The sequence below is a fragment of the Moschus berezovskii genome, chromosome 24, assembly GCF_049115385.1.
Source record: "Moschus berezovskii isolate FMDL1 chromosome 24, NW_MosBer_1.0, whole genome shotgun sequence".
Taxonomy (NCBI): domain Eukaryota; kingdom Metazoa; phylum Chordata; class Mammalia; order Artiodactyla; family Moschidae; genus Moschus; species Moschus berezovskii.
Window position 1 is genome coordinate 53,765,290 of NC_142483.1, and position 21,735 is coordinate 53,787,024.

The 21,735-nt window shown below is 37.7% G+C and overlaps 1 protein-coding gene across 16 annotated transcripts in view; it reads left to right on the top strand.

Annotated features, from left to right (window-relative positions):
• The window catches only part of CLASP2 (cytoplasmic linker associated protein 2), a 182,846-nt gene that overhangs the window by 60,603 nt on the left and 100,508 nt on the right, over positions 1 to 21,735 (top strand). For all 16 annotated transcript variants that reach the window (XM_055414697.2, XM_055414701.2, XM_055414704.2 and 13 more), the window contains one exon: positions 19,353 to 19,432. In XM_055414697.2, the coding sequence (XP_055270672.2) occupies positions 19,353 to 19,432 (80 nt within the window). The remainder of the gene's footprint in view (positions 1 to 19,352; positions 19,433 to 21,735) is intronic.

Here is a 21,735-nt window from a genome sequence, read left to right on the forward strand (position 1 = left end):
CCTGTCTTACTTGTCTTACCTGTTTTATTGCTTGTGTCCAAATATCTATTTTCCACAGATTATGCTAATCATTCCAATTTATTCCTGTCATGCAAACAGCAAAGTTCTTTTCCCTTTTAAACAAAATCAAGATTTTGAAAATTGGTATATAATTAATAAAACAAATCTCATAGAATTTAATCTTGAAATCTGAATTTTTAATTTGTAAACCTTAGTTTCTTGTTTTTGAAATTATATAAAACCAAGTAACTTTTCTGTTTATGTATTTTGTTTTGCTTGCTTTCTTCCTCTTTTCTTCCCCCTAATTGATACTATCCAGAAGATTTTAGCCCTGAAGTTATCTTAAAAGATGATACAACCCCAGTTCAGATGAAGAGACTCAGAAAGTAAATGATATATCCAAGACCAGTTAGTTATTAGCAGAGACGAGACAAGAGCCCAGTGTTTGGCCCAGTGTTAAGGGCTTTTTGGATCATCTCTGGGTCATCTCCTCCCTCATACTACATGAAATGCATATTTCTTATTTTTATCCTATGTAGCAAAACACTATTACATTTGGAATTTAGGGATTGGTTCTGTCTTAAATTACTGTGAATCCCCTCTCATTTATTCATAAGAAGCCCTGGTGCTATCTTTCTTAACTTTGGTTTTAAGATAAATATGATTTGAACAGTTAACTGATAAGTAGTTAAATTTTAATCAGTAAGCTGCCTAATTGCCTGGTATGTCTAAAAATATATGTGTTTTGCTACAGTTATTTTCTTTTACCTCAGTTTCGTTTTACCTACTGTGCAAAACTTGAAAAAAAATTCATTGTGCAAAGTTTATTTTATGAAGCATTCAGAATGTTTAAGAGAAGGGAGGAAGTAGTATAAACAACCAGACTATTTTGATTGAAATTAGTAGGCATATTGAAAACCCACTCTCTTCACAGATAAGTTATTGTTCTAGTCTACATCTTTGTGTAGAGCCAGCTATGTGTAGGGCTTCATATTAGCCACTGAGCAGACCATCAGAGTGCTCAAGGAAAAAAAGGTGGAAAAGAAATGACAATATCTGGCCATGCTCATTATCACACCAACTAGTGTTAGCTTGTTAGTGTTTTGGCCTTTCCATGCTTCATTTGCCTACACTTTTTGACTTGAGATTTAAGTGTTAGAAAACTATAGTGTCATGCAGGTAGGCAAATTGACTTCAAAGTTTGTCTCAGGAAAGAGTGAAATGTCATTAACATAGGTCACACATGGGAGGGACTTTTTCCATTAGTTAGACTTGTTATACTTGGTCCATGTAAAGTAGAAGTTTTTAATATTAATAGCTTGTAATTCCAAGCTTATATTTATCACATTATATTATTGAATTGATAAACATTATTTCTGTGATGACCATGTTGTACATTTAATTTTTTAATTAAAATTTTAAATTTCTTTTTTTAGAATTAGCTTTTATTGGAGTATGGTTGCTTTACAATGTTGTGTTGATTTCCATTTACAGCAAAGTGACTCAGCCATACATATATGTGTATCTCCTCTTTTTGGGGTGTTCTTCTCTTTTAGGTCACCACAGACTACTGAGTAAATTTCCCTATGCTGTACTTAGTAGGTTCTTAGTAGTTATCTATTTTATACAGAGACATTTTTCCTTTTTAGAATCAGTTTTTGTGTTTCTTAGTAATGCAATGCATAGTTTTGTTTTTTTTTTTTAACGTAAAAGACATGTTGTTTGGTTGCCAAGTCATGTCCGACTCTTTGCCACCCCATGGAAGGTAGCCTGCTAGGCTACCCATGGAGTTTCCCAGGCAAGAGTACTGGAGTGGGTTGCATTTCCTTCTTTAGGGGATCTTCCCAACCCAGGGATTGAACCTGCATCTCCTGTATTAAAGGCAGATTCTTTACTGCTGAGCCACCTGGGATGCCCATGAAAGATATACTGACTGTTAACAAGTCTCACATTAGAGAAATGTTTAGAAGAAAAAATTCATAATATCTTGCCTCTCTAATCTCTCTGCCCTAAGTAGCCAGTATTATCTATTCTATTCCTTCCATATCTTATTCCGTGTTTATTTGTGTAGGTATTCAGATTAGATTTTATTTTTGCTCACATTAAATATGCTGGTAAACACTTTGCAACTTGCTTTTTTTTCCCCCCCACAAAATATATTTTCGTTTTTTTATCATCAAGAATGAGGGCTATCACATTTTTTTACTGATGTAGAGTATCCCACATTATTGATGTACTATGATTTAACAAACCATTTCATTGTCAATGTCATTCAGGTTGTTCACAACTTAATGCCATTACTAAGAATGCAGGTATCCATGTACTTATATATTTGGACCTTCTGGTGCTTCTAATCGGTAGAATTGTTTTGTTTGTTTTTGTTTAGTGGCTAAGTCGTGTCCAACCCTTTTGCAACTCCATGGACTGTAGCCTACCAGTCTCTTCTGAAGAGTATACTCTAGGTTACCATTTCCTTCTCTAGAAGGAAATCTGTAGAATTCAGTTCAGTTCAGTCGCTCAGTCGTGTCCGACTCTTAGCGACCCCATGAACCACAGCACGCCAGACCTCCCTGTCCATCGCTAACTCCCGGAGTTCACTCAAACTCATGTCCACCGAATCGGTGATGCCATCCAGCCACCTCATTCTCTGTCGTCCCCTTCTCTTCCCGCCCACAACCTTTCCCAGCATCAGAGTCTTTTCCAGTGAGTCAACTCGTCGCATGAGGTGGCCAAAGTATTGGAGTTTCAGCTTTAGCATAAGTCCTTCCAATGAACACCCAGGATTGATCACCTCTAGAATGGACTGGTTGGATCTCCTTGCAGTCCAAGGGACTCTCAAAAGTCTTCTCCAGCACCACAGTTCAAAAGCATCAATTCTTCGGCGATCAGCTTTCTTCACAGTCCAACTCTCACATCCATACATGACCACGGGAAAAACCGGAGCCTTGACTAGACGGACCTTGGTTGGCAAAGTAATGTCTCTGCTTTTTAATATACCATCAAGGTTGGTCATAACGTTCCTTCCAAGGAGTAAGCGTCTTTTAATTTCATGGCTGCAATCAGCATCTGCAGTGATTTTGGAGCCCAAAAAAATAAAGTCTGACACTGTTTCCACTGTTTGCCCATCTATTTCCCATGAAGTGATGGGACCAGATGCCATGATCATTGTTTTCTGAATGTTGAGCTTCAAGCCAACCTTTTCACTCTCCTCTTTCACTTTCATCAAGAGGCCTTTGAGTTCCTCTTCACTTTCTGCCATAAGGGTAGTGTCATCTGCATATGTGAGGTTATTGATATTTCTCCCAGCAATCTTGATTCCAGCTTGTGCTTCTTCCAGCCCAGCGTTCCTCATGATGTACTCTGCATACAAGTTAAATAAGCAGGGTGACAATATACAACCTTGACGTACTCCTTTTCCTATTTGGAACCAGTCTGTTGTTCCATGTCCAGTTCTAACTGTTGCTTCCTGACCTGCATACAGGTTTCTCAAGAGGCAGGTCAGGTGGTCTGCTATTCCCATCTCTTTCAGAATTTTCCACAGTTTAATCTGTAGAATAGACTCCTTTAAATGAGGTTGCTTGTTTTTCATTTTAATAAAGACATTATTTTACCTTCTCCAGCGTTGACTATAGCAGCTTCATTGATTGTCATTTTGGTGAATGTCATTTGGTGCCGCTTTCTTTTAATTTGCATGCACCTGTCTAGCCAGGCAGCAATGACAAATGTTTACTTTTTCAGCGTGCTGCTGCTTTTGTCATCTCTAGGAAATATCAGGGAATGGAACCAAGACCTGTCCTCCTAGAGCTTATATTCCAGTTAAATTTGGAATATTTGAATTTACTAATGGGAATTAGCATATCCTCTTGTATGAGTTATAATTTATTATTTTCCCATTTTTAAAAATTGGACTGTTTTATCTTCTCAACAATTTGTTACAATTTTTAAAATATTAGGCCTTTTATGTTTTTATTATAAGTCACAAATATTTCCTCAGTCTCTCTTTTGTCTGTGGCATTTTTATATCAAAATTTAAAAATTTTGTTTTGATAGGTAAAATATCTGTCCTTTTTTTTTACTTCCAAATTTCCTATCTTGTATAAGGACTATTTTGACCAGTCCCAAAAGTTTATACAAATAGTCTAATTTATTCTAAAACATAAAATTATTTTACATTTAGTTTGTTCAGTATATCTGAAATTCTTTTGTAAGGTGACAGTATATTCATTTTAATTTTTTCCTCAAGCATGGACAAATTATTGTCTTTGCAATTAGATGAAACATTCTTTACTCCATTGACTTGAGATAACTACTGACTGTATGGATTTTTTTTTTGTTGTTGTTATACATTTTTTTTTATTTTTGCATTACAATAGTTTAATATGAACAATCAGAACTAATTAACAGTATAACAGTATTTTACAACTGAAATAATTAAAATAAACTATAAAATTACTACATAAAACAGGTCTGATCTAGCTTATTTACTTTCTATAATCTCTTCAGTGCTGCAAAACCATTTATTTCTCTTTTTTTGTTCATGTTTTAATAAACACTTCGTCTTTTTGTATTGCTTTCTTTTTCATCACAATAATAGAAATATAACACCATATATCACTGTAAAACACATTTTCACATAAATGCTGATAAGCACAAAATATTTTTCATCATTTACATTTTAACTGTAATAATATATGGCAGGATTAAAGCTGCATCCATCATGTGTCTAACTAACCTTGCTGTAATGAATTTTTAAATGTAATGGTTTCTGTCGCAAGGTAAAATCGTACATAATGTCTAGTGACACAGTACGCTGGTGGATGGGTGGTTTTGGAAAATGGAAATGCAACTTCATTTTTTTTTTTTTTTGAATTTCACGTAATTTTATTTTATTTTATTTTTTTTTGTGACTTTCTCAAAATTTATTTATTTATTTATTTATTTTTTTTATAATTTTTTTTTCTTTACAGTTAAAAGTATTTTTATTAAAAAAGCACAAATGCAAAGAAATGAACAGAGGAAAATTTATGCGTCGAACCTGGACTGGTCACTTATGATAATATACATGCTACAATTCCATTCTCCCCAATCATTCCACCTTCACCCTCTCCCACAGAGTCCCAAAGACTGTTCTAAATGCCTATGTCTCTTTTGCAGTCTCTTATACAGGGTTCAGGTTACCATTTTTCTAAATTCCATATATATGCGTTAATATACAGTATTGATGTTCTTCTTTCTGGCTTACTTCACTCTGTATAATTGGCTCCAATTTCATCCACCTCATTAAAACTGATTCAAATGCATTCTTTTTGATGGCTGAGAAATACTCCATTGTGTTGACTGTATGGATTTTGATTCCTGTAGTTTGTTTCCTTTTCCCCTGATGTTAATCCATACTTATTGTAGCTTTTTAGTGAGCTAGAATTTATGTAGCTTTTATTATGAAAATTTTTTAGCATATAGCACAGTTGGCATACAGCAAATAATCATCACCCAGATTTAACAACTAGCATTTTGCCATATTTGTTTTAATCATCTCCATATAGATATATTCCCATGCATACTTTTTTCAAAACTTAACAGTTGGAAAGTAAATTGTCCACATCACAACATTACAGCCATAAGTATTTTTTTTTTCACCCATAAGGATTTAATATGAAACTTCTAATTCTTAAAAAATGTCTTCATTATAACCATAATACCATTATCATATGCCAGAATATTTCATAGTATTATGTATAAAACAATTCCTTTACCAATTTTTATACCACAACATTCACTTTTTTAAAAAAGAGTCTAAACCAGTTGCCTTTTAAGATTTTCCCATATTGTGGATTTGTCTGATTTCTTTGTGGTGATATTTAACTTGTTCCTTTAAGCCATTTTATTTTCTGTAAATTTATTCTTTTTAATTATACACCTCCTTTTAAGCACCTCCATTCTATACTCAAGTTTTCTCAAATATCCTAAGAATATTTTCAAATAACAAGTGATTCTGTGGGGCCTGAAAGAAAAATACACTGTTTCGTAGTTCAGGAATGCCCTCTTCTGTTGGTATAGTGAAATGCAGCTTCTTTTCTAATTAATGCAGGGGGGTTTTCTATTATACTTCTGATTCTGTGACAGCATCTTGTTCCAGGAGAACCCGTGTCTTCTCTTCCTTTATCCAGCAGGCTTTGAAGGGGTACCCCTCGTCTGGGTGCTGTTTACCCCTGGTTCTACAAGGAGCCAGACTTGATACCTGCATGCCCCCTGCCAGGATCCTCCTCTTCCATACAGAACCCTCAGAGTTTTCTCTCCAGTAAGGGCTCTGTAGTTGACATTGCTGGTTTTAGGGTGTATATACTCCACATTTATCTATAATGGGACAGTTGAAGCTTGAAGTGAGAACGTGTATAACAAGTTATGTGCTCTGGGCAGTTTTATTTGTTTTCCTTTTTGTCTGCGTTTTGGAGTATTTCGTAGAACATTTGATTTGAAATTGGATGACTGTTATTTTACCATGTGAATCAGAATGTCTGCTGTTAAATTTTAAGATTGCTTTTTTAAAAAGTTTTAAAATTTCCCTTCAAAAGGAAATAACTTTTTAAAAATAGATAATCCATTATCTCAGTCTTTTGTTGAATTTTAGGACATTATTACTGAATTACTTTCCCTGTTAATCTGAATCATTTCTTTGTCATTTTTCAGTTTTTTTAATACATTTGTGGATCTGTTTTTGCGATTTGTATTTTGTTCATTTGATGAGTTGGTCTATCCCTGCACTAAAACCTAATTGTCATCTTCATCTTAGTTTTGTAAGTCTTGATTTCTGGTTGGGCAGGTACTTCTACCTTTTACTTATAAGGGTTATTTCTACAGTTCTTGGCCCATTGGTATTCCAAATAGATTTTAGAATCAGCTTGACAATTTCCACAAAAAATCCTGTTTGAGGCTTGATTATGGCAGTAGTTTGGGAGGACTGGACATCTTTATGATATTGAGATTTCCTGTCCTTGAACACAGAGTATCTATCCACTAATTTTAGGGTTCTTTAATGTCTCATTAAAATTTAATCCTTCTTCCCCTCAAAGTTTTTCTGTTTTTTTTGTTTGTTTGGTTGGTTTGGTTTACTTCTAGGTACCTGAAAATGTTTTTCTTTTATGGTAAAAACATAATATTTTGTTAAATTATAAAACTTTATTGAAAGAAATTTTAAAAGGCATGAATAAATGGACATGCTACATTCCTGGATAGGAAAACAGTATTACAAAGATGTTAAGTTCTCCCCAGATTCATCTACAGAGTCAATGCATTTTCTTTTTTTTTAAATAGAGGTGTAATTGACATATAAGGTTAGTTTTAGTTGTACCACATAATGATTCAAGATTTGCATATATTACAAAATGATCACTATAATAAGTCAAGTTAACATCCTTTACCATACATAATTGCAGAATTTTTTTCTTGTGATAAGAACTTTTGATATTTACTCTCTCAGCAACTTTTTTTTTTAAACTTAGCTTAATTATTTATTTTGCTGCACTTACTTGCAGCGTATGGGGTCTAGTTCCCTGACCAAGGATTGAACCTGGGCCCCCTGCATTGGGAGCTCAGAGTCTTAGCCACTAGACCACCAGGGAAGCCCCACAACTTTCAAATATGCAATATAATATTAACTGTAGTCAGCATACTGTACTTTACCTACCATGACTTAATTTATTTTATAATTGGAAGTTTGTATCTTTTTACTCCCTTTCACCTATTTCATCTACCGCTTGCCTCTAGCAACCACCAATCTGGTCTCTGTATCTGTGCTTTTTTTTTTTTTTTAGTTCACAAATAGTGAGATCATACCGTATTTATGACTCAGTGTAATTGCCCTCATGGTTCCTCAGCATAGTATTTTTTAATTTAAAATTTCTAACTTTGTTGCTTGAAGCATGGAAATTAAATTAATCATATTTTGATTTTACAACTAGTCACCTAGGTAAAGTTTAATTTTTAAATGATTTTACTATATATTGTTTTGAGCTTTTTATCTACCCCAGAGTTTGGCAAATTTTAGCTAAATAGCCAAATATGCTATCTGATTTAAGAAATAAAGGTTTATTGAAATGTAGCCATAATCATTCATTTGTGAAGAGTTGAGTAATTGCACCACACACCGTGAGGCCTGAAATATTTTTTATCTGGCCCTTTTCAGAAAATGTTTGCCAACCTCTGATTGAGATAATCAGATCATCCTTAGGTAATGTTTTGTTTTCTTCATTTTCAGTGCATTACTTTTTTCCACTTGTATTCTTATTTAAAGATTAATTTGCCTAAGTACACAGTTAGATTTACAGTTCTTTCTTTTAAAACTTTGAGGATATTAATGTATTCTCGGGCTCCCACTGTTGCTTTGGAGAGGTCTGTTCCATTCTAGGTGATCTCTTCTTTCTCTGGTGACTGACTCTTTGGTGTTATGCAGTTACACCACAGAGTTCTAGGTGTGGGTTTCTTTTTAATTATCTTGTTTGGGTTATGTTGTGCATCCCGAGTCTATAGATTCCTGGTTTTCATGAATCTTGAAAGTTCACAGCCATTATCTTTTTGTGAACATTTCCATTCTCTCTCTCTCTGAGGCACTCCGATTAGATAGAGATTAGAACTTCTCATGCTGTCCTTCATGTCTTTTCAGATACTTCTGTATCCCTGTTTCTCTCTGCCACATTCTGAGTAGTTTATTCAGGTGTATCTTCTAGTTCTCTAAATATTTCTTTTGTTTAATTTTTCAGTCAAAGTTGGTTTTGTTTGAATTTAAATAGTTGTATTACTGCATTCTCCTCCCCCCCAATTATCTGTTTATTCCTGTTATCTTTTGTTGATTGGCATCTTTGTGATTTTATCCATATTATTTCTTTAAACATTATACCCACATCTATTAATATTCTGTAGTCTGTAACTAGACAGTTCTCATATCTGCACTTCTAAAATTCTGTTCTTTGTTCCCTGTGACTTAATTCGTAATGGTTTGCCCTTTTGTGTATAGTCATCCCCCGGTATCTATGAGCGTTGGTTCCAGGACCCACCGCAAATACCCAAATCCTCGGATACTCAGGTCCCCTAGTCAGTCCTCCCTATTTGCAGTTCTACACCTGTGGATTCAGCAAACCATGCATTATGTAGTACTGCATTATTTGTCTTAAAAAATTCTAGGGTAATTCCTTTGTGGTTCAGTGGTTAGGACGTTATGCTTTCACTGCCAGGGGTCCAAGTTCAATCCCTGGTTGGGAAACTAAGATCCTGCATGCCGTGCAGCCAAAAAAATAAGTAAATAAAGTGTAGACTTGAGTATTTTTTAAAAACTAAATAAATTCTAAAAAACTATATGTAAGTGGACCCATACAGTTCAATTCTGTTTTGTTCAAGGATTCAACATATTTGAACTTTGATTTGTTAGTTCATTGCTTGAACTGGGTCCTTCGATTAAATTGGTCCTTCAGGTCCAAATTGGAGGTTCCAGAAGCTTTCCTCAGAGGAAATTTATTTATGCTACACACTGGAAAATCACCAGATAGGGACCTCTTCAGCCCATCCTAGGTCTTGTCTCAACTAGAATTCTCAGTTACTCCTCTGCACCTCTTTCCTGGGAAGTTCACTTTTCAATAGGGAAAGCTGCAAAATTGTATTATAAAATGAGCAATTGTCAGCAATGAAAGCAGCTTTTATAGCTCTCTGTGCAGTCTCCTGCAGCTTGCCCTCTGACCACAGTAATTCACATGTCTCCCACATACAAAGCGGTACTCATGGACATTTCCCAAAAGTCTCATCCTAATTATACCGTCAGGCTTAAAGTCCATCATCTTGTGATCTGCATCAGGTCCAGATGCATGTGGGCCTCTGGGTGGCTCCTCTTCATCCTAAGGCCTCTGAACTAAACAGCCATCTACTTACACCCCACATAGTCAACATATAATGGTGGTACCAGCATGGAAAAACCACAACAGACACTCTCATTTTAAAAAGGGAGGAACAGGAACGTCATAATAGTCGCTGATTTGTAGCAATTTGAAATCCTACAGGAATCTTCTGTCAGGTTCCCTTACTTCAGGTGTCATGAATGTTCCATCAAGGTTTCATTCTCTCTTTGGGTATGCTTCTCTAAACCATTGTTTTCCTCTGTTGTTGGTTGTGCCCTGGACCCTCGGCTCTGCCTCCCAAAATCTTTTCTTCTTTTGCCTAGAAGGGTCTTGTGTTTTCAGCTGAGTGTCTTTTTCAGCCTACTTTCCTTAGAAAGTTGAGGATCCAGAAAGCTCTTCTGTCTTTTCATAGCACTCTTCAAAAGCATCAATAGTTGTTTCATTAACGTAATTCTCTTGAAAAATTACGGATGTTTTATGAATTTTATCAAGGTTCATGCCATATTTCCTTCCATGTTTTTCCTGCATTTATCTTTCTCTTCAGTGCTAGTCGCTTCATTGGAGCATGGGAAGAACCTGCCTCCTTCCACCTCTAAGACTTTGCTGTCCTTGCTCCTATATCTAAAACATACTACTTTACCCTTGGCGTCATTCACCTTTGAATACTTAGTAGTTAAGTACTGGCAAGAATGGAGTTTTCTCTTTATACTTGAACCTCTAGAAGTAGTATTTGAAGATTTCTGAGAGTGCCTGCTCTAGCCAGTCTGGCACACGAGAAGCCGTGCTGTCTCCTGAAGGACAGTACCCCCTAATTGCCCTTCCCCTCCCTGTGCCTCCCAGTGCAAGTGATTACCAGCTTAGAGTAGATTCTGGAGCAGGGATCAGCAGACTGTAGTACACAGGCCAAGTCCAGCCAACTGTCTGTCTTCATTTCACCCATGAGCTAAGAATGTTTTGTACATCTTTAAATGACTAATAATATTCAAAAGAAGAACATTGTTTGACATGTGAAAACTATATCAAATTCAAATTGCAGTGTCCACAAGTAGAGCTTTATTGGAATACAGCCTTGTTCACTATTTACATATTGTCTGTGGCTGCTTTTAGGCTATAATGGCAGAGCTGAGAAATTGCAACAGAAACCACATGGCCCACAGAGTCTACAATATTTACTCTCTAGTCCTTTACCAAAAAAATTACTGATCTCTGTTTTAAAGTGGTTAGGCAACTGTGCGGGCTTCCCTTGTAGGTCAGTTGGTAAAGAATCTGGCTACAGTGCAGGAGACCTGGGTTTGATTCCCGGGTCGGGAATATCCCCTAGAGAAGGAAATGGCAACCCACTCCAGTATTCTTGCCTGGAGAATCCCATGGACAGAGGAGCCTGGCAGGCTACAGTCCATGGGGTCACAAGAGTCGGACACGACTTAACAACCAAACCACCACCACCAGACAACTGGGCAAAGCTCTTCTGTTCTGTTTCAGCTCATTAACATCTTCTGGTGTGATTTGTTAACCCAGTTATATTTGAAAGAACTTTAGTCAAGTTGGAAGCCAGCTTTGCTTGTCCCTTCAGCCCAACCTCTACCTGTGCTCCTGCTTTCAAACTTAATTTATCTGAATACATCTCCTCTTGGTGTATATGCCCGTTCTCCTCTTCTTGCAGTAATATTTGACATGAAAGCCCATTACTCTTTTTTACTTTCTTCTATGTAGTTCATTTCCTTGCTGGTGCTAAAGGGATTTTGTAGTATGTTTAGGTGAACTTTTTAAAGTTGTATCAGAAAATGGAATGATGAATGTGAAATGAAACAATTGATTCCATGGTTTATTTCCTATTCAGAGATCCTTTTCCTATAATACTTTGTAGGCCAAACAGTCAAGATGAAGGTGAGGAAAAGCATTACACAAACTAGGTTTATAAAAAGGTGTCCTTGTAAGACATGTGAACATAAGAAAGGTTAGAATGCAGAGCTCAGCATGGCCTCTATCTTCGCACTGTTAGCAGCACTTCTGCTTAACCACAGTGATTCTCAGAAGTAAGAGTAAGGTAGATTAGGGTCAACTATTCAAACTATGGGCTTCCCTGGTGGCTCAGAGGTTAAAGCGTCTGCCTCCAATGCGGGAGACCCGGGTTCGATCCCTGGGTCGGGAAGATCCCCTGGAGAAGGAAACGGTAACCCACTCCAGTATTCTTGCCTGGAGAATCCCATGGACGGAGAAGCCTGGTAGGCTGCAGTCCACGGGGTCGCATAGAGTCGGACACGACTGAGCGACGGAACGGACGGACGGACGGATTCAAACTATGCAAGTCCTTACCAAATTTGGTAATATTTGTGTGCAGGTTTAGAGACCTGTCACATGTGAGATAGCCCTAAGGCTGATTTGTCTCTGTATCTCTGTAGGACTTCTTTTTTAAAATTTATTTATTTGGTTGCACTGGGTCTTAATTGCAGCACATGGGATCTTCTGGCTGTAGCATTGTGAACTCTTCCTTACAGCATGTGGGATCTAGTTCCCTGACCAGGGATCAAACCTGGGCCCCCTGAATTGGGAGCACAGAGACTTAGCCACTGGACCACCAGGGAAGTCCCTCTTCTGTAGGACTTCTAAAAGCCATTTAATTTCTGCTCCCACTTTATTGTCCCTTAGCTTATTTGACCCTACTCATGATAAGACAGAATTTACTACATAATCAAGACACTCTGGTTGGAGTAAATTGTGACTTTCAAACTTAGACTTTCCTGTGTATGTCTTTAGTCATTGGCACTGGCCTATTGGGGTTTAGTCAGATTCTCTGCATTCCCTTGAGGCCTTTGGCATTGTGCTGTGGCTGGCCGGCTGATCTATGGGCATTAGCATTCTATTGTACATGACACTTGAGTAAATTGCATATACACTATAGTGACTCTTCGTACTGAGCTCCCCCTTCACATCTCCATTTGTCTGTAGAACTTGCTGCTTTCCATTCTTGAGCACACTAAGGATAACTGGCTCTGCTGTGGTGTTTCTGTGCAGGTCTCCTGTACCAGTTGAGATGTATACTTTCCAGGAGTCAGATGTTGGTTCTCAGACTTCCCTAATGGTTGCTCGTTTGCTCTTAATATTGTAACAAAGTATTTTGCAAGAAATGGTATTAATATATAAAGGAACAAAATATATTAATAATTGTGGAAAGAAAGTTGTTATGAAAACTGTGTTGAATGTTTAGGAACTACTGGATAAGGTTGTTGCTCAGTGGCTTAGTTGCGACTCTGCAATTCCACGGACTGCAGCACAGCAGGCTTCTCTGTCCTTCACCATCTCCTGGAGTTTGCTGAAACTCATGTCCATTGAGTTGGTGATGCCATCCAACCATCTCGTCCTCTGTCATCCCCTTCTCCTCCTGCCTTCAGTCTTTCCCAGCAGGGTCTTTTCTGATGAGTTGGCTGTTCGCATCAGGTGGCCAAAGTATTGGAGCTTTAGCTTCAGTGTCAGTCCTTCCAATGAATATTCAGGGTTGATTTCTTTTAGGGTTGATTTCTTTTAGGATTGACTGGTTTGATCTCTGTACAATCCAGGGATTCTCAAGAATCTTCTCCAACACCACAGTTCAAAAGCATCAATTCTTGAGTGCTCAGCCTTCTTTATGGTCCAACTCTCACATCCGTACATGACTACTGGAAAAATGATAGCTTTTTTATGGACCTTTGTCTGCAAACTAATGTCTGCTTTTTAATACACTATCTAGGTTTGTCATAGCTTTTCTTCCAAGAAGCAAACATCTTTTGATTTCATGGCTGTAATCACTGCAGTGATTTTGGAACCCAAGAAAATAAAGTCTATCACTGTTTCCGTTGTTTCCCCATCTGTTTGCCGTGAAGTGATGGGACTAGATACCATAATCTTCATTTTTTGAATGTTGACTTTTAAACCAGCTTTTTCACTCTCCTCTTTCACTTTCATCAAGAGGCTCTTTAGTTCCTCTACACTTTCTGCCATTAACGTGTTATCATCTGCATATCTGAGGTTATTGATATTTCTCCCAGCAATCTTGATTCCAGCTTGTGATTTATCCAGCCCGGCATTTTGCATGATGTACTCTGCATATAAGTTAAATAAGCAGGGTTACAATATACAGCCTTGACGTACTCTTTCCCAATTTGGAACCAGTCTGTTGTTCCATGTCCAGTTCTAACTGTTGCTTCTTGACCTGCATACAGATTTCTCAGGAGGCAGGTCAGGTGGTCTGGTATTCCCATCTCTTTCAGAATTTTCCACAGTTTGTTGTGATCCACACCATCTAGCATAGTCAAGGAAGCAGAAGTAGATGTTTTTCTGGAATTCTTTTGCTTTTTCTAATCCAGTGGATGTTGGCAATTTGAACTCTGGTTCTTCTGCCTTTTCTAAATCCAGTTTGGATATCTGGAAGTTCTCGGTTCACATACTGTTGAAGTCTAGCTTGAAGGATTTTGAGCATTACCTTGCTAGCATGTGAAACGAGTACAATTGTGTGGTAGTTTGAACATTCTTTGGCCTTGCCCTTCTTTGGAATTGGCATGAAAACGTATCTTTTCCAGTCCTGTGGCCACTGCTGAGTTTCTTAAATTTGCTGGCATACTGAATACAGCACTTTAACAGCACCATCTTTTAGGATTTCAAAGAGCTCAGCTATAATTCCATAACATCCACTAGCTTTGGTTGTAGTGATGCTTCCTAAGGCCCACTTGACTTCACACTCCAGGATGTCTGGCTATATGTGACTTATCACACTGTCTTGGTTATCCACGTCATTAAGATCTTTTTTGTATAGTATAGTTCTGTGTATTCTTGCCACCTCCTCTTAATATCTTCTGCTTCTATTTGGTCCATACCATTTCTGTCCTTTATTTTGTCCATTTTTGCATGAAATGTTCCCTTGGTATCTCTAATTTTCTTGAAGAGATCTCTAGTCTTTCCTATGCTATTGTTTTCCTCTATTTCTTCCATTAATCACTGAGGAAGACTTTCTTGGTCTCTCCTTACTATTCTTTGGAACTCTACATTCTGATGGATATATCTTTCCTTTTCTCCTTTGCCTTTAGCTTTTCTTCTTTTCTCGGCTATTTGTAAAGCCTCCTCAGACAACCATTTTGCCTTTTTGCATTTCTTTTTCTTGGGTTTATTTTTGATCACTGACTCCTGTACAATGTTAGGAACCCTCCATCCATAGTTCTTCAGGCACTCTATTAGATCTAATCCCTTGAATCTATTTCTCACTTCCACTGTATACTTGTAAGGGATTTGAATTAGGTCATACCTGAATAGCCTAGTGGTTTTCCCTACTTTGTTGAACATAAGTCTGAATTTGGCAATAAGGAGTTCATGATCTGAGCCGCAGTCAGTTCCCAGTCTTGTTTTTGCTGACTGTATAGAGCTTCTCCATCTTTGGCTGCAAAGAATATCATCAGCCTGATTTCGGTATTGACCATCTGGTGACGTCCATGTGTAGAGTCATCTCTTGTGTTGTTGGAAGAGGGTGTTTCCTATGACCAGCTCATTCTCTTGGCAAAACTCTGGTAGCCTTTGCCCTGCTTCATTTTGTAACTCCAAGGTTAAACTTGCCTGTTATTCTACACGTCCTTCTACTCCACCATCTTGAATATCCATCACTGGAGAAGGACAAGTCCCTAAAGAAATTTCTGTCCAGTGACTTAGACAACTGTGATAGATTGCTGGGGAATTCCCTGGCAGTCCTTTGGTTAGAGCTCCATGCTTCCACTGCAGAGAACATGGGTTCAGTTTCTGTTTGGGAAAGTAAGATCTATCATGTCTTTTGGCATAGCCAAAAAAATTTTTTTGAGAAGAAATTGTAAAATTTCATCTCTGTGCAGTACTATCAAGGGATCCATTGTCAGAAACAATAAACCCTTCCCCTATTAAGAGATTTGTAAATGAATGCATGTTGTAAGATATTAAAATAATATGGTTGGTATCATACTTTTTGTTTCTTTGCTTTTGTTGATTTTTTCAGGTAATCAGTTAATTGTACTAATTATGGGGTTGCGTTGAGAATTTTATTTTCTTGAACTTTTTAATATCTAGGAAATTATATAGTTTATTTCCTCTTGTAATTGAATTTCCAATGGTAAGCATGCATTTATTCTCTTTTAGTTTATCCAGTTGTCATTACTTTTAATTTGCAATTTTATATTGCCTTAAACTTTATGTTATCCTGCTCTGTGGTCCATTTCTTGTTGCTGTTAAAACTCATAAAAGCCTTCAGAGTTTTTTTTTTAAGATAAGGCACTTTTTACATACTTTTGGAAATCCTGAGGGGTTTTTTTTTTATTTGAATGATATTATTTTTTTAAATGCAGTTTTGAAATACTAATATTTCCTTTGGTAAATGATAAACTTCATTGGAGAGATATTTTCTATTTAATTTTTTAATCAGGGATATTTTAAAATAATTTTCCATTGGAATATATACCTCATGTATTTGAAAGTCATTTCATGTGTTGGGTTTTTACCATGAAGAAATAAGTAATAAGTAGAGTTACCAGCCAGGGTTCAGTCAGAAGACAGAATCCACAAGTTAGTTTTACAGAGAGAATTTAATATAATTTGTTAAATGAATATCGATGAATTAAAAATATAAAAAGAAAACTACTAAAGTAACATGGAGGTAGCCAATCACAGTAATTAGCTCCTACCACTGAAACTGGAAGAATAAAATGAGGAGGTAAAAATGATTAAACTGTAGAGACTTGGAGGAGAGGCCCTGCGGACCTGTGACTCAGACTGCTGAGGGGCAGGTGTAGCCATCCTGTGTCTCTGAGAGGCATGATGAACTGGTTCAGTGATTGTTAGACAAACTGCTGTCTGTAACTGCTATTGAAGTGAGTGTCCCACCAGGGTTGCTAGGGTTTACTGACAAGAATAGGAAACACTTAGGAAGGAACAGGTTCCTTTTCCCTTCAGCTTCTGGTCTTTCAACACCTGCATTGACACAGTTTAACAAGAAACCATTCTAAACCATTAGAATTAGCACAAAAAAGTGTTTTGCTTGATTCTAGGCCCAGTATCACGGAATATAAAAGAGCTATAAGACAATAGCTGAATTCAGTTCAGTTCAGTCATTCAGTTGCTCAGTCGTGTCCAACTCTTTGCAACCTCATTGACTGCAGCAATCCAGGCTTCCCTGTCCATTACCAACTCTCGGAGCTTGTTTAAACTCATGTCTATTGAGTTGGTGATGCCATCCAACCATCTCCTCCTTGTTGTCCCCTTGTCTTCCTGCCTTCAATCTTTCCGAGGATCAGAGTCTTCCAGTGAGTCAGTTTTTCACATCAGGTGGCCAAGGTATTGGAGCTTCAGCATCAGTCCTTCCCATGAATATTCAGGACTGATTTCCTTTAGGATTGACTGGTTGGATCTCCTTGTGGTCCAAAGGACTCTCAAGAATCTTCTCCAACACCACAGTACACCACATTCAAAAGCATCAATTATTCGGCACTCAGCTTTGCTGATGTCCAACTCTCACATCCATACATGACTACTGGAAAAACAAGAGCTTGACTAGATGGACCTTTGTTGGCAAAGTAATGTCTCTGCTTTTAAATATGCTGTCTAGGTTGGTTATAGCTTTTCTTCCAAGGAGTAAGCGTCTTTTAATTTCATGGGTGCTGTCACCATCTACAGTGATTTTGGAGCCCAAGAAAATAAAGTCTCTCACTGTTTACATTGTTACCCCATCTATTTGCCATGGAATGATGGGACCAGATGCCATGATCTTAGTTTTCTGAATGTTGAGTTTTAAGCCAACTTTTTCACTCTCCTCTTTCACTTTCATCAGGACTCTTTAGTTCTTTGCTTTCTGCCATAAGGGTGGTGTCATCTGCATATCTGAGGTTATTGATATTTCTCCCAGCAATCGTGATTATAGCTTGTGCTTCATGCAGCCCAGCATTTTGCATGATGTACTCTGCATATAAGTTAAATAAGCAGGGTGACAATATACAGCCTTGACGTACTCTTTCCCAATTTGGAACCAGTCTGTTGTTCCATGTCCAGTTCTAACTGTTGCTTCTTAACCTGCATACAGATTTCTCAGGAGGCAGTTCAGGTGGTCTGGTATTCCCATCTCTTTCAGAATTTTCCACAGTTTGTTGTGATCCACACCGTCAAAGCCTTCGGCCTAGTGAATAAAGCAGAAGTAGATGTTTTTCTGGAATTCTCTTGCTTTTTGTGATCCAGCAGATGTTGGCAATCTGATCTCTAATTCCTCTGCCTTTCCTAAAACCAGCCTGAACATCTGGAATTTCATGGTTCACATACTGTAGAAGCCTGACTTGGAGAATTTTGAGCATTACTATGCTGGCGTGTGAGATGAGTGCAATTGTGTGGTAGTTTGAGCATTCTTTAGCATTGCCTTTCTTTGGGATTGGAATGAAGACTGACCTTTTCCAGTCCTGTGGCCACTGCTGAGTTTTCCAAATTTTCTGGCATATTGAGTGCAGCACTTTCACAGCATCATCTTTCAGGATTTGAAATAGCTCAACTGGAATTCCATCACCTCCACTAGCTTTGTTCGTAGTGATGCTTCCTAAGGCCCACTTGACTTCACATTCCAGGATGTCTGGCTCTAGGTGAGTGATCACACTCTTGTGGTTACCTGGGTCTTGAGCGTCTATTTTGTACAGTTCTTCTGTGTATTTTTGCCACCTCTTCTTAATAACTTCTGCTTCTGTTAGGTCCTTACCATTTCTGTTCCTTATCGTGCCCATCTTTGCATGAAATGTTCTACTGGTGTCTCTGAACTTGAGGAGATCTCTAGTCTTTCCCATTCTCTTGTTTTCCTCTATTTCTTTGCATTGTTCACTGAGGAAGGTTTTCTTACCTCTCCTTGCTGTTCTTTGGAACTCTGCATTCTAGTGGGTATTTCTTTGCCTTTAGCTTTTCTTCTTTTCTCAGCTATTTGTAAGGCCTCCTCAGACAACCATTTTGCCCTTTTGCATTTCTTTTTATGTTAATTAGTGTCTTTTAAATAAGTACTGCTTATTAAGTTTACTTTGTTTGAAGTTAATTTGAAAACCCTCATTTTTTTCGCATTTGCTTTCCTGACCACTGCAGCACACATGGATCCTCTGCCTCACTTATTTGCCATCAATAGTGACATTGTCACTTAAACTGTTCCTCTTTTTAAGTGTTTGTCCTTTTACCTGTATTTCTTGTGTCCTTGCTGTTTCATTGAACAAAGGGTGAGAGGGCTCTGTTCGTATAGTTTGGATTCTATTACCACCCTCGTCTAGTACCTTATAGAGAGTTAATCAACTACTACTAAGTACCTTCTCTTTTCTGAGAAGTTGAAGAGTTTTTAATGTCTTATAAAATGGAATGTCTCAAAATTATGCCTTTTTCATATCAAAAGAATTAATTTTTTCATGGCATTCATGGTGCTAAAATGCTTAAAAGTAAACTTCAAAACATTTTTTTATTCTTTTTAATTATCAGGTGCTTCTAAGGAAGGAGGTGCCGGAGCAGTTGATGAGGATGATTTTATAAAAGCTTTTACAGATGTCCCTTCTGTTCAGGTAAGGGTACCAGTAATGTGGCATTCCCCATGCATATTCCCTGTTATAATCACTTGTTTTTGTCCCTTTTTTTCCTGAGTTGACTGCATAAATAAAATACTTGACTTACTATTATCAAATTATTATTTATTGGTACAATTGGATGTTCAAGTGATTTTTCAGTGAGGCTGAGATAAAATTAAATCCGTATCGTTGAGTCATATTACATTACAGTGTCTCAGTATATCTGCTATTTTTTTTAAAAGTGCTTGTGAACAGTGTTCTTTCATTTTTACCCCCTTTCTGTCTGCTTCTTTTCTCCTTTATAGCTACATCCTTCTTTATTTGACTGTTGAATATTTGAGATTTCTTAAGGGTTAGTGTTAGGTCTCTCTTCTTACTCTCCATTTTCTTACTAAGTCACTTCCTTCAAATCTATGGCTTTAATTCCTGCCTTTACATAGGTAATGCTTATGTTTTTATCTCTAAGCCAAACGTCTCTTTACTGTGAAAGTAATTTTTCCACCAGTTGTTTCTTTGACATGTTCTTTTAGATGTCTCTGAGGCATCTCAGATTCAACCTGTGCACAACTGGATTCATGATCTTCTCCTTTCAAATGTACTCTTTTCAGTGTTTCATGTGGAAATCAATGCTTAATCAGTTACAAGAATCAGACACCTAGAAATTATTCCTACTGATTCCTACCTTAGCAGGGAAAGCAGGAGGCAGGAAAGGCTTAGACACTCCAGTGGTCCTTCTCTAACACAACGTTATCTGGTCCCCCTCTGACCTCTTCCACCTTGTCTCATGCCTTGCTCCCCTTTGTACTCTTGTTTCTGGCAAGTTTTTGTTTTGTTTTAAGTAAAAAGGAAATTTAATGGCTGATAAAAGTGAAAAACATAAGCAGGGCCATTTTGACGTTTCCGTGTATACCACTCAAATGATATCCAGAACCCTGTTCTTTGTTAGGTCTTATTTCTGGATCCTTCTACATTGTCTTCCCTTGCTGTCAGCAATATGGCTGCAGCTGTTTGAGCCTCACACCCTCACTACACTCTTGTCTCTTTTCCTGGTTGACCATGTAAAACTTGTATTTCATTCTACTCAAACTGTTTTGGGTCACATGCCCACCTCTGAACCTTGACTGTGATGTAGAGAAATCCTGTGTGCTGACTGACTTAGGCCTGGGTCACTGGCTCTTCGCCTGGTTTCCTTTGCACTCTTTACTACTGTGCTTGGTCTTCTTTCCGTTTCTTTCAGGGCCTTTGCACATGCTGTTCACCGATCTCTGTTTTGTCTGATGATATCTGCCTCAATTCAAGTTTGACTTTCCTCACTAGTTCACTTCCCTCTTATATGTACACTTTCATGATAGTGTGTAATTCTCCTTGGCGGTACTTTCTATTTGTAATTTCATATTTTATATCATTTGAAAAATTCTTTTCTCTCTTGACTAGATTATATGCACCTGAGGCAAAAACCATGCCTATTTTTTGCTAACCATAGTGTCCTTTATGCCTAGAATATTGCCTCCTTGTTATGTGAACACTTGTTAAGTGAGTGAAAGGTGTTTGGCAGTTAGCTCCAGAGGGGAAAAAAGTGAGCATCTCTTCTGGCTGCTGTCTAGCCTGGACAGGGGTGGAGGAGGTATTAACCTAAAACAAATATATATCAATATATGAATGCAATTTAGTTCAGTTCAGTCGCTCAGTGGTGTCCGACTCTTTGTGACCTCGTGGACTGAAGCACGCCAGGCCTCCTGGTCCATCACCAACTCCTCGAGTTTACTCAAACTCACGTCCATTGAGTCGGTGATGCCATCCAACCATCTCATCCTCTGTCGTCCCCTTCTCCTCCTGCCTTCAATCTTTCCCAGCATCAGAATCTTTTCCAATGCATCAGGTGACCAAAGTATTGGAGTTTCAGCTTCAGCATCAGTCCTTCCCATGAATATTCAGGACTGATTTCCTTTAAGATGGACTGGTTGGATCTCCTTGCAGTCCAAGAGACTCTCAAGAGTCTTCTCCAGCACCACAGTTCAAAAGCATCAATTCTTTGGTGCTGAGCTGTCTTTATAGTCCAACTCTCACATCCATACATGACTACTGGAAAAACCACAGCCTTGACTAGACAGACCTTTCTTGGCAAAATAATGTCTCTGCTTTTTAACATGTAGTCTAGGTTGGTCGTAACTTTCCTTCCAAGGAGTAAGCATCTTTTAATTTCATGGCTGCAGTCCCCATCTGCAGTGATTTTGGAGCCCCCCAAAATAAAATCTGTCACTGTTTCCACTGTTTCCCAAACTATTTGCCATGAAGCGATG